The sequence below is a fragment of the Colletotrichum godetiae genome, assembly GCF_030913485.1.
Source record: "Colletotrichum godetiae strain CBS 193.32 chromosome Unknown BDP55scaffold_44, whole genome shotgun sequence".
Classification (NCBI taxonomy): domain Eukaryota; kingdom Fungi; phylum Ascomycota; class Sordariomycetes; order Glomerellales; family Glomerellaceae; genus Colletotrichum; species Colletotrichum godetiae.
In genome coordinates, this window is record NW_026851292.1 from 270,537 (window position 1) to 282,801 (window position 12,265).

Consider the following 12,265-nt stretch of genomic DNA (forward strand, 5'->3'; position numbering starts at 1 on the left):
AATTGGTCTGTCTGTCACAGGGTCACAGGGTTCTTGGACCAACTGATGATATGCAGGGGCGGAAATTGTATGGTTATGTTAGATCAAAGAGTAGGAACGGAATGAGGCCGGGAGAGGCTGTGAATCGGTTCGTGGGTGTTGTAGATCCTTCGATTAGTCCTTGGGGTCGGTTCAGGCGGCATTGCGGCTGGGCGAAGCAGCATTGCCAGGCGCTGCAATTGCTAGTCGACGATTGTCGGTGACGCTAATGGCTTGCTCTAAGGGTTCTCGGAGGCGTTCTTGGAGAACGTGCTGAGAAGAAAAGGAGGGGGAAAACGCCCGACTAAAGTGCTGTGCTGCGCCGCAGCTGGTTTCTATTGGAAGGGGGCGAGGAGGCATTAGTGCGCCCTCGCTCAGCATTCCCGGAACAGGTGACCGAGAATGAGGCCCGCTGGTCGATTGATATGCGAGAATTTCAGACTTAGGCTTCGGTCGTCGATTTGGGAATAGAAGGCCAAGTCAAGTCCGATGTTACTGTGGATATTTGAGCGATTTCCTGGCGTTGTTAGTGTGTGATCAAGATGCCAGTTTCAGCCGCAAGATAGTTGACATGTAGTCGTAAAGTAAGCGTTCGGTTACGGGAAGGACAGGCCTTGATTCATGTGGTGCCCGGAACTGGAGCAGACCATACCCTTTGAGAGGGATTGTGGACGAGACACTACTTACATGCCTGTATTGTATCTATGGGAACCTCGATGGTCTGATTCAGGCCTGCGCACTTGTATTAGCCCGTCCCTGCATCCCTTGATGCAAGTCTGACCTGGCGGAACCGTGAGCGAGGGTGTTGTCAATGTGCCGGGCGAAGCAGTGGCGGGCCTCAGATGGTGGATCGACACCTTAATTTCCCCAGACCAGCCACCTTAGGCGATTACATAACCAGGCAGCCATATACGGCAGGCTTCGAGAAAAACTCTAGCGCTCTTGAGCCACATCACCTGACTTAGCTCATCCACTGCCGACTTTTGATTCGTCAAAAATGCTCCGATGGTGTCACGTGGAGAGACATGACTAACTAACCGGGAGGCTGCCGTGCATGCCGTCTGGTGCAACAATAGGAAGGGGCCATTTCAGCCATGTCATTTCCTCCACATTCAGGTCCATGGATGTCTTGACTTACCCTATGCACCGCCACCAACGGGACGGAGTCCTGACGGCGACCATTTACCAATGTTACCGCCTAACACTTGTCTTCACTCCAACAATGATGTGCTATGCTAGGCATGCCACGAGGCTCACTTCACAGGCTGCCAGAATGCTATGTGGTGTAACCGAAAAATGCCTGGTCACTGGTCACACGCTAGCTGCATGATGCATCCTGCAACCGTTTACCGGTAATACTAGCTTGCTTGGCTGGGCGTTCCCGTCAGGGGCCTGATGAGATAGGTAAGGTTGGTAACATGGTATGACTCCATTCTCGAGCTCGGAGCTTGATGTCTTGGTTTCACTGCATTGTTTCTATATAATACGGCGGTAAGTTTCTTTACTTGCAGTGTTGTGTCACACAAACATAGAGCTACCTCAAGATACCTCGAGTTTTCTTATCTACAAGAGAATATCACAACCTCAAGCAACCTTTACTCTAAACGCCCCTCCAGCCATCAACTGATCCTCAAACCAGAGCTTTAGTGCCAACACGTCAGAAGAGCAGTCGCCTTGTAGAATTCACTCCCTTCACGCTCGTCCAACCCTTCCTCTATCTCTACCTGACGCTCACTCACTCCAAACCAAACAACTTCGCCAAAATGTCGTACAGAGTCGCCGCCCCCGATGAATACCTCGCCATCACGGGTATGTCCGTGAAGACGGTCAAGATCACAAAGGCCGCCTGGGTTTGGCCCTTCCAACGCTGCATGCGCTTCCGCATCACGCCCCATGACTATGCCATGAGCCTCCAGGCCATGACCAAGGAGAAGCTTCAATTCCTCCTGCCCGTCGTCTTTACCGTCGGTCCCGACGTCAATCAGCGCGGCGCCAACGCCGCCCATCAATCCAACCACCACTCCGATACCTCGGAGCAACAGCAGCACGATGAGGACGACAGCTACATGTCTTCCAACCGTCGCGAGGACCGCGGCGACGCCCTGATGAAGTACGCTATGCTTCTCGCCGAGTCCGCCGACAAGAAGACAAGCTCCCTGCTCCACCTCGAGAACATCGTCAAGGGCATCATCGAAGGTGAAGTCCGTGTCCTGGTCTCCAGCATGACCATGGAAGAGATCTTTACCGAGCGCGAGGTCTTCAAGCGCCGTATCTTCCGCAACATCCAATCCGAGCTCAGCCAATTCGGCCTCAAGATTTACAATGCAAACGTAAAGGAGCTCAAGGACGCCCCCAACTCAAACTACTTTGAGTCCCTCTCCCGCAAGGCCCACGAGGGCGCCAGCAACCAGGCCAGGATCGACGTCGCCGAGGCTCAATTGCGCGGTAACGTCGGCGAGTCGAAGCGCAAGGGCGAGCAGGAGCGTGAAATCGCAAAGATCAACGCCGAGACCGCCGTCCAGAAGACGGACCGCGACATCGAGCGCGCCACCGCCGAGGCCAACCTCGACACCCGCCAGGCCTCTCTCAGCAAGGACGTCGAAATCGCCCGCGTCGAGGCCCGCCGTGCCCTCGAGTCCAAGGACGAGGACCTCAAGCGCGAGGTCGAGCTCAAGCGCGCCGCCGCAGAGATTGAGCGCCTGCGTGCCACCGACGTCGTAAAGGCCACTATCGAGCGCGAGGCGCGCCAGCAAGAAGCCGACGCCGAGGCCTACGCCATCGAGGCCGATGCCAAGGCGAACTTTGAGAGGAGCCAGCGCGAGACCGAGGCCAAGGCCTACCAGACGCAAAAGGACGCCGACGCGCATACTTCGGCCGAGTTCAATCGTACCACCAAGACGGCTGATGCAAACGCCTATAAGGCCCGCCAGGACGCAGAGGCGCACCAGTACTCGGCGCAGCTCAACGCCGAGGCCGAGCTGGCCATTATGCTGAAGAAGGCTGAGGGCATGTCTGCCATGGCGGACGCCTACGGCAAGATGTCGACTGCCTTTGGCGGGCCCGCCGGTCTGCTGCAGTACCTCATGATCGAGAAGGGCACCTACGTTCAGCTCGCAAAGGCCAACGCCGACGCCATTCGCGGCCTGCAGCCCAAGATCAGCGTCTGGAACACTGGTAGCCAGGGTTCTGGTGAGGGTGGTGCCAACTCCGGTATCGATACCATGCGCAACGTCTACCAGATGTTGCCTCCTCTGATGACGACTATCAACGAGCAGACTGGCATTACGCTGCCCGAGTGGCAGTTTGGCAAGATGAATGCTGGTATGCAGGCTATGCAGAGTGAGAACGGCGCCAAGGTCAATGGTGCCAAGTAAGGGGAGACTCATACCACAGACACTCATTTAGAGGATTGATGATTGGAGCAGATCGGCGTTGATGGCTTTTTTTTCCTTTGCTTAATTCACGAGTTTGATACCACAGCAGGGAGGCCGCGGTCGATTTTAAAGATTTTCTTTGTCTGTAGTTGTACTTTTAGATGAATGGGGTAGTTACCTAAAGTAATATTATCTTCTTGACTTACACATGGGAAGTACTCGAACATCTTTTCGATTCTCAAGCGAACAAATTCGAATATAGTAAAGCAGTCCAGGGCAAGTCTTTTTAATAATTAACTTCGTCTCATGAGTCTCGGAGCCCCTAGGTAGGATGAGCTACGCCCAGCAAAATAGTCACTCCCCGGGTAAATCTCGGCAGGACTCTTGGACCTTTCCTCCCTGTAGAAAGCAATGAGGCGTAATATCAAGAGCGCCGCTCAGGCTTATTTGATGTCGGGGTGCCTTCTCATTGAGAGTTCAACCTAAGAGGGTAAAGCAAAGCCTGAGAGAATGCGCTGTCCCATGGAGTGCGAGGCAATGTCAGTACAAAGGGACGTGCTTCTCCCGAGGGCTGGTAGCGAATAACATACTTTTTCTTCTATGACAAACCATATCAACCCCGTTTTAATGCCGTCTGATGTACTCAGTCAAATCAGTAATTCAAGTGTTCGAGAAGACTGAAGAGGCTCAGACCGACGTTATCTCGCGCTCGATGGGATATGGGCGCTAAAAGAGTGTGCGCGATAATAGAAAAAGGGAGGGCCGTCCAGGCTTAGCTCGAACCCATAAATGGCTGGCGTAGGTCGTCCGTAGTAGTAGTAGAGCACATTTCCTGTAGGATATCTGATAATCTCGCCACGTCTAATGTCATCTTGTTGCTGGGGCGAAATCCGAAAGTGGTAGCTGTTATTCATTGGGACCAGGCAGGGTACTGCTCAGGCAGAGTGTTTCGTATCGGGTGGATGTTCTTAGCTATGTTTCGTGTTGTCCGAGGGCATCTAAGTGATGTTAGTTACTAGACAAGCATTTCCCTTAGGAGGCGAACACCAATGTTGGGTAGAACAGATGTAATATACTGACTTAGTTGGTAAAGCTAACATAGTGATCTGACTTACGACCTGTCATTCCTGCACCACCAACGAAACGTGAACTTGGAGGCCAAACAAATACTGTACCGGTACGTGCCGCCACTAATAGTCTTGAATGCAAAAAGGCCCCTCCATGCCCAATAACGAAAATCCCTTCAGCTTCTTTCCATACATGGTCTCGGTCACATAGCCGCATCCTCTCCATGGCCCTGAAAAAGTGATGAGCCATGTGCACAAGCTTGCGACAATCATGATAACCCCTTATCGCCCACCAGGACCATCCAACCAAGGCCCTGCATCAACTGTATCACCTCAGGGGTTGTTCTGTCATGATAACACCTGACGAGAAGTCTTTTCAGAGACGGAACAGCCTTTAACTGCGCGTTGACTTGCAATAAAGCCTCGCGGCGGGACTGTGAGTCGCCAGGAGCTTCTCCAACAAGACCGAAGGCATTGAATTTAAACAAGTACAATTCCAACGTTTTCAGATTGACACAGTAGTCTTGGAGAAGCTTCAAGGTGCGCGTTCCATTCTGCGTAAGCCCCAGCATTTCGGACCGTCCCTCTACCGCCTCGAGGGTAGGAAAGCTGAGGGACAAGTGGGATAGCAGACGCGCATGAGTTGACGTGGGTGAGACCAGAAAGGCTTCTAAGATCGAAGTTTTGCGCCGGGTCGTTGTGTCGACGAGGTTGAAATGATTCGAGCCGTAAAAGACTGCGTCTGTCTCTTGTTCATTGTACTCTAGAAACTTCACTAATGGCAATCTAGGCCATTGAGTTGGTTTACCGGGTACGAAAAACTCTATCGGTCCGTTTTGAGAGTCTTGGGAGACGAATACTGGAGTTGAGACAACGATCGCTTTGTTGTAAGTGTTCTTACGAGCCTCTGGCGACATTTTGGAGAGAACATCCTTGGACGAGCACAGTCCGGCTTCCTCCTTGGATTCCATGGTTTATAGAGCGGCTGCGAGTGTATGATGAAGAGGGGGATGTTCAATTGCGGTGTTTCTTTAAGGTTTTGAATCAGTTGGTTGTGTTGGTCGTGTTGGTTGTGTTGTGTTGGACCTCTGCGTGGCCAGCAGAAAAGGTGGATGTGAAAGGCGGTATGGTTATGAAGACATGGAGTCTTTAATGCCATGGATGTACAAGTCTAGCCCAGATAGAATGATAAAGAAGTAGTTGCATTTTGCGCTGTCGATTGGTTAGGCGTGCAAAATTATAGTATAGTGTACCTATCCGGCCTATGCATTCAAGATCGGATACAGCTATCGGGTTGCAGAGATAACCATCTCTGCCCTACGAGAACTCCTGGGCCTAATCCGGCACAGGAAACGCTTTGGATGACTCGTAAGCCCGTTCGTCAACTTAACACGGGGTATAATTTCCTCTCCCCTCGGCCCTCTAGCTTTCTCAATCCTGACCGTCGCCAGCATTGACGCGATGACAATCCAGACGCTCGCCTCTGCGAGGTGCCTCCCAACACAAACCCTCCTACCGAAACCAAACTGTCCCACCGGGAACGGCTCCCCACGGCCGCCCTCCACGATGGGTATATATCTATCTGGGTCAAACGCCCCGGCATCAGCGTACGTCCGCTCGTCATGCGTCATCGCGCGCGCGTTGGCGTACACGAACGATCCTTTCGGTATAAACATGCCATCGTAGACATCATCCTCTAGCGAGCGATGCGGCACGCCGATCGGGGATACAGGGCACCACCGCAGGGTCTCCTGGACGATATAGTTAATGTATGGCAGCCTCCGCCTATCTTCAAATGTGGGCAACCTCCCGTCCTCGACAACCTCATCTAGCATCCTCTGCGCCTTATCCTGGACCTCGGGGTGAAGAACCATGTTGAGGACAAAGACTACCAGTGTGGACCACGTCGTATCCTGTCCTGCGGCGTAGACCGCCCCCGCTGCGCCCTTGATGTCGTCAACCGACAGCTCCGGCGCCATTCCCGATTTGATCTGCTCTGCTCTCTGCTCGAGCAGCATCTTGATGAGGCTGTACTCCTGGTCCTGGGTCTTCTTAGCGGCCACGGCGGCGTAGGGGGCATCGTGGATCTGGCGGATGGCCCAACTCCAGTCCCGTGCGAACCGGAGTGACCGGTCACGGACTAGCCAGTCGGGGAGATAACGCACAAAGGGGAAGAAGTCGACCAGAGTCCCGGCCGGGGCTCCGCCGTGGCCGAGGGCGTAGGACGCGTCTGTGGCCATTTGTATGTACGGGTCGGTATCACTCTCCACGTTGACACCGAAACCTATGCTCATCACAACGGCGGTCGCGAATCTCCGAAGGGATGTCTCCCAGGATCCGGGGTCTCTTATAATCCCCTTCAACAAGACCAAAGCCTCCCTCTCCTGTAGCTTGCGGTACCTCTGGATACTCGTCTTGGAAAAGCTCCGCTGCAGGATCCTGCGATGCATACGAAACGCCGGGCCCCATCGCAAAAACGTCAACGTCTTGCGCCAGCCCATCACCTCGAATAGCACAAAACGCGGGCGATCGCAGTAATTCGCCCCTCTTTTATCGAGCAAGTCGACGGCGGCGCGCACAGAGTTGAGGACGATGACGGGCCGGCCCAGGACGTTGAAGTAGAGCACGTCGGAGCGGTACTCATTTGACCAGGCGGCGTAGGCATATTCTGGGTTGTTAGTCGGGATGATGCGGAGGTGGCCGAGGATCGGTTCGCCGCGGGGGCCGGGCGGGAGCGGGAGGCCCCGCTGGGTTCCGGGGTTGCGTGGGCGCCTGCGCCGGGTCCGTATGGCATGGATGGTGACGGCAGCAGCTAGGAGGAGGAGGAGGATCGCGGCGAGGCGTGTGCTATGCACGGATATCATTTGGAAGAGGGCCATTGCCGCGTATCGTAGTTCCATTCAAAGGAACGTAGCGAGCGTCGTTAGCGAGCGAATCTGCCCTCGGGATAGTCTTACTAGGATCACCGAAGCCGAGAAGATGGGTCTCGGTGATGGGGAAGCCTCGAGGCTCTTATACAGAGGTGTCACCAATGATAGCCAACGCGATGCCTATTCCAACCTTGTCGTGATGCAGCACGCAGGGACCCCAGAATGGTCATCTTGGCTGACGGGGTGGAAGAGGGGCCAGCGTCCTTCGAGCACGTAATGATGAGGAGACCTTACTCTGCCAGTGGATTACCTATCAGCGAGAAGTCATTGAGGGTAAGAGTCAAGGACACACAGACTAAGAGCTGTTTGACTCGGGCTAGTGCATGTGAGAAACCTGAGATGAGGAGAACTTGGGCATGACGCCAAACCAACACAAAGGAAAACCTGGTCGGAAATTCTGCCCACGACGGCTTGCCGGATCCTGGTAGTAACCGGCAAAAGGAGCCACTTCAAAGACAAGTGCACCCGCAGCCGACGAGAAGCTCCTGAGATTGCCGGAAATGGGCAAAATGTTAGTCGTCTTACACGACATGGCCCATCTGCCTGCTACACCGTGGTACCTGGTCCATGGGCTGTTTCCGCGTTTTCCGTATGATTTTTGAGCTTTGTGCCGTTTTGAAAGCTTTTACTATTGGATGTTTCTCGGAGTATACTCGAGCTGTGCTGGAATCCATTTGTAGCTGACCTTCTGCAATACTTCAACGCGCCTTCTTCTTTCCTACGGCCCTCCGTTTCTTGTCATTCAATCCCACGGTCTCACCTAAGATGCAGATATTACTCACTAGTCACAGCGTCTAGTCAGTGACGTGCAGACGATAGCTCGCATCACCGAGTCGCACCGAGCCGCGTGTGCCTTTTCTGCTCACCTGCTCTACCCCTCACCACAGACAAGAGAGGACGGCCTCGAAAATGGTCGGGGCTACAGCGGCGGCCGCTTTTACTCCACGGCGCCGACTGACTCGGACCCCCACCGCTACCAAACGGGGTTCGAAAATCGGTTCGCATCGGAGGCGGTGCCGGGAACGTTGCCCCTCGGCCAAAATGCGCCCCGGAAATGCAAATTCGACTTGTATTCGGAACAGCTCAACTGGTCCGCCTTTGTGAGCTCGAGGGCGACACTTCAGCATGTATGGATGTATCGCATCTGGCCGTCGGTCGCGCATCGCGACGTCGTGCCTCCGCCGGAGCTGAATCCGTGGCTGCAGGCTTGCTTCTCGCCGTTCAATGAGCGAGTCAAGTATGTTGCGGCACAACAGGCGTGGGATCCGTTCCCGCTGCCTGGCGAAGACGGCGATGCAGGGTCGGGAGGACTCGATTTCGTGCAGGGAATACGTACAATCGGTGGCTAGGGAGATCCGATTTCGAAGGAGGGCATCGCAATATACGTCTACACCGCCTCCAGACCCATGACCAATAGAGCCTTTTGCAACAATGAAGCGGACTTTATGATCCTCCCACAGCAAGGCAGACTCGACATACAGACCGAGCTAGGCTGGCTCACGGTCCGGCCGGGGGAGTGGCCGTCATTCAAGCCGGTTTGCGCTTACGCATCTCCCTACCCGACGGCCCGTGCAGAGACTATATCCAGGAAATCTTTGGCAGCCACTACGAGCTGCCGGAGTTGGAACCCCTTGAATCGAACAGAATGGCGCTATCGCAGGATTTTCAGAGCCTCGTCGCCTCGTTCGACATCGACTCTTCAGAGAGGGAGATTGTCTACAAGATGGCGGACTCGCACCTCGCTGCACCCGTGCCGGCAGAATCATACAAAGGCCCATTCAACGCCATGGAGGGGCCGCCTGCCGTAGATGCCGGCGCCTTCGATCCAAGTGCGTAAAGCAGAATTCGCAGCCGCCGTGCGAAGCATGCCGCCAGGCCGGCACCGAAGCCTTGAGACCCTGCACAGTCCCTCGACGTGGGGATGAGGCGGCTGGCCGTCAGTTCCGCCGTCGATCGCGACCACTGCCGTCATATGTACCCGAAGATACCGACTCTACAAGTAGCCCCGATGGGCTTTCTATAGTGTGCGACTCTTCCACAGTGCAGGAGAGTACTGGGTTGGGTATAGTTGCGGAGGATACTTTGGAAAATGGGGCGGCAGGTTTGATGGCGCAGATGCCAGAGCTGTCTACCGGGAAGATTATCCCTCCCACGCCAGTAAGAGAGCCAGCGAGAGAACCTGCGGGGTCATTGCCGCCGAACGAAGAATTAGCCGAGGGCTGTAGAATCTCTGTGACATCCTACTTCTAGCTGGGGTTTATCCCAAAGGCAATGTTCTAGGGAAACCTAGCCCAGGACCCTCTCGCAACAAGCAACTTCCTCCTTTGCTGCATCCTTTCCGTTTCCTCCCGCTTCACCCCTATCCTGATCCGACGATTTGGAAATGCTCCTAGAACAACGAAGCAAGTCCTAGAATATGCAAGGGGCATGGTGTCAGAGGAGATATACCAGTCCTCATTGGAAAACACCCAAGCCTTCTTCCTACTCGCCATCGCGGAGTGGGGCAACGGAGACAAGGAGAGGAGCTCCATGAATATGAGTGTTGCGGTTCGTATGGCAACGCTGCTTAGGCTTCACCTGGAAGAGACGTACGCCCTCCCACCAGATGTCCAGCCCGAGCAGGTGGTACAGGCGGAATCGACAAGGCGCACGTTCTGGATGATCCAGAGCCAGGAGAGCCTCCACTCTGGCCATAGCACTCCGACATCGTTTCCCCTAGTAGCCATCACGGCCCTCCTTCCTTGCCAAGAGAGCGATTTTCCTTTCAGAGTTATCCCTGATGAGAGGGCTGCGTTACCTGATACGCCTCTTGCCCTCGCCAGCCCTCGTCTCGTCGGGGGCCCGGGGAGATGCCTCTTTGCGACACTTGTACAGGCACATGACCTATGGGGGAAGGTTGCTCGTCAGGCAGGGCATCAAGCCGACAGTTTGGCGGTAGAATATCCCTGGAGGCCCCAAGGCCAACACGCTACACTGGCGGAGGGACTCAAAGGGTGGGAGGCGAAAATCCCACCGAAGCATAAATAGAGTCTTTGGAACCTGGGCGATTGGAGGGCGGGGGGTTTACACTTGGCCTACCTTTCCATCGTCATGGTCTTGCGCCTAAGTAATATCGTGCTGGGGAGGGCGTTCATCAACCACATAATTCTTGCCCTATCACCCATCACCGCAGACGAGAAGAAGAAATACCAGAACATTGCGCCCGAGGATTTCTGGACTGACATGTCTAACGAGTTGTTTAGTGATGTGGTCGAGTTGCACGAGCAGGTAGAGGCATACTTCAGCATGAGGGCGCGCGACGAGGGGTTCCCTGCTATCCTCATCTTCTGCGTCTACATGTGCGGCTCGCTGTCGTCGTATTTGTGGCGGCAACCGCGTCTGTGTCCGCACGTCGCTCCAGTGGAGGCTGAGAAAATGGCGTTGGGGTCTTTGAGGATCATTAGCCAGCTGCATCAGGCGTCGCCAACGAGCACGAGGTGGCAGCAAGTGTTACAACAGGTCGCCTGCCCTCTTTCTATTGGTATCCCTATTACGGGGTAATTAGTTCGAACCGTAGGTTAATAAAGAGGTTAAAATAGTATATATTAACTTCTATATTGAGGTATAAAAGAGTAGTTTTAACTAAAGGTTAGGTAGACCGTAGTTTTTGTAAGTATAGGTTTGTAAGTGGCCCCTGTGCGGCCCCTTGCCTCGAGGTTAAATGAGACTTCAAATCGACACTTTCTAAATATGCAAGGCTAGCATAATACCTGCATCCTCGTTATCATCCGTCTAACTCGAATTACATTCGAATGGAATGCTGTACACTCGCTGCACAACCAACCCAAAACCCCTCCGCTGAAGAGAAACTAATGGCACTTTTGACTTTACTCTACCTACAATACTGCCTACACTGATTGGACCACTGCCTCGAGGCGATGACGCTAACATAAAGTCCGCACTCAACGCAAGCAACGCAGCTTCGGCATTCTGGTTGATTAACTGACTTCCTGCCTTCGTGACGTTGATCAATTTGTTCTTCCTTCAGAGGTTGATTGAATTAAGTTGGTCTCCTTACCCCCAAGAGTTGATCAATTGAATACTCACGTTGAGGATGTATTTAGTAGAAGTCAACCGAGGCCCAAAAAGGCGCCGTCGGCGGGAGTTTGCCCTTGACTGTCTCGGCTTTGTTTAAAACAAAACCCGGCTCAGTAATTGTGCTTAATTAGAGTTGATTCGATTAAGGGCGATGTTCTGTAACTTGATTAGAGTTGCCTTGGGTGCAGCGCTGAATGAAACCGGGCAACGGTACTGAGAAGTATTTTATCGAGGTATTTGCATGTATTCTTTGGGTTTTCATACGCTTAATGCCATGCACTCATAGGCTCGCCTGGCCGCTGCCCTGCGTGACTCTCGGTGAGCTTGTTTGGAGCAACTGTCTAGGATGACATAGTTTCCTAGCTTATCTTCCTCCTTAAAGTACATTCGCGGTGTTCAATACTTGATAGTGTCGTGATAGCAACACCCGTTCAAGGTCTCGCCACTCGTCATGGGGTCTTCGTTATGTAATCAATCACCTAGATCACCTGGCGGAGGCCCTCGATCTTCTGGCCGTATTGACTTCGCTGCCTGCAGAAGCCTGCGTGGGCTTGGAACGTAGCTGTCATGAACTTCACAGAAATTCTAGATGCGTATTGAAACCATAAATCGAAGCGAATTCTGTTTTAGTGACAGGTAGCTAGTTCGACAGTGCCTTGCAGGAATACGCTCAGCGAGATTGGCATCTTCGAGCTGGAACTCGAGGAATATCTTGGACCACACAATGATGCGGACCATCGACGTTGTTACGTCTAAACTCTGCTTCAAATTCAACTGTACCTGCTTAAAGTGTATGCAG

The 12,265-nt window shown here is 53.5% G+C and overlaps 6 protein-coding genes across 6 annotated transcripts; 4 read left to right on the top strand and 2 right to left on the bottom strand.

Moving 5' to 3' along the window:
- Positions 1-1,134: 1,134 nt before the first annotated feature.
- Positions 1,135-3,599, top strand: BDP55DRAFT_675319 (uncharacterized protein). The gene is made up of 2 exons (XM_060575736.1): positions 1,135-1,509; positions 1,658-3,599. Exons 1-2 carry the CDS (start codon positions 1,442-1,444, stop codon positions 3,390-3,392), a joined length of 1,803 nt encoding a protein of 600 aa, XP_060425750.1. The 5' UTR covers positions 1,135-1,441; the 3' UTR covers positions 3,393-3,599.
- A 1,129-nt stretch (positions 3,600-4,728) lies between these two features.
- BDP55DRAFT_635607 (uncharacterized protein) lies at positions 4,729-5,430 on the bottom strand (the record flags this gene model as incomplete). The annotated part of the gene is made up of 1 exon (XM_060572792.1): positions 4,729-5,430. One exon carries the CDS (start codon positions 5,428-5,430, stop codon positions 4,729-4,731), a length of 702 nt encoding a protein of 233 aa, XP_060425751.1.
- A 228-nt stretch (positions 5,431-5,658) lies between these two features.
- Positions 5,659-7,728, bottom strand: BDP55DRAFT_675323 (cytochrome P450). The gene has a single exon (XM_060575737.1). The coding sequence runs from the start codon at positions 7,357-7,359 to the stop codon at positions 5,746-5,748; it is 1,614 nt and encodes a 537-aa protein (XP_060425752.1). The 5' UTR covers positions 7,360-7,728; the 3' UTR covers positions 5,659-5,745.
- Positions 7,729-8,265: 537 nt separating this feature from the next.
- On the top strand, positions 8,266-9,197 carry BDP55DRAFT_706698 (RmlC-like cupin domain-containing protein; the record flags this gene model as incomplete). The annotated part of the gene is made up of 4 exons (XM_060578061.1): positions 8,266-8,708; positions 8,739-8,905; positions 8,965-9,139; positions 9,162-9,197. The coding sequence occupies exons 1-4, from the start codon at positions 8,523-8,525 to the stop codon at positions 9,195-9,197; spliced, it is 564 nt and encodes a 187-aa protein (XP_060425753.1). The 5' UTR covers positions 8,266-8,522.
- A 661-nt stretch (positions 9,198-9,858) lies between these two features.
- BDP55DRAFT_675326 (uncharacterized protein) lies at positions 9,859-10,668 on the top strand. The gene has a single exon (XM_060575738.1). It carries the CDS (start codon positions 9,919-9,921, stop codon positions 10,414-10,416), a length of 498 nt encoding a protein of 165 aa, XP_060425754.1. The 5' UTR covers positions 9,859-9,918; the 3' UTR covers positions 10,417-10,668.
- Positions 10,480-10,929, top strand: BDP55DRAFT_732046 (uncharacterized protein; the record flags this gene model as incomplete). The annotated part of the gene is made up of 1 exon (XM_060579894.1): positions 10,480-10,929. The coding sequence occupies one exon, from the start codon at positions 10,480-10,482 to the stop codon at positions 10,927-10,929; it is 450 nt and encodes a 149-aa protein (XP_060425755.1).
- Between the last annotated feature and the right edge of the window lie 1,336 nt (positions 10,930-12,265).

What these genes read in the sequence shown, in the direction of transcription:
- BDP55DRAFT_675319 (XM_060575736.1), top strand. Translation starts at nt 1,442, where the DNA reads ATGACTCCATTCTCGAGCTCGGAGCTTGATGTCTTGGTTTCACTGCAT. An exon ending in TGTTTCTATATAATACGGCG is followed by an intron (nt 1,510 to 1,657) that starts GTAAGTTTCTTT and finishes TCCTCAAACCAG; the next exon opens with AGCTTTAGTGCCAACACGTC.
- BDP55DRAFT_675323 (XM_060575737.1), bottom strand. Translation starts at nt 7,359, where the DNA reads ATGGAACTACGATACGCGGCAATGGCCCTCTTCCAAATGATATCCGTG.
- BDP55DRAFT_675326 (XM_060575738.1), top strand. Translation starts at nt 9,919, where the DNA reads ATGAATATGAGTGTTGCGGTTCGTATGGCAACGCTGCTTAGGCTTCAC.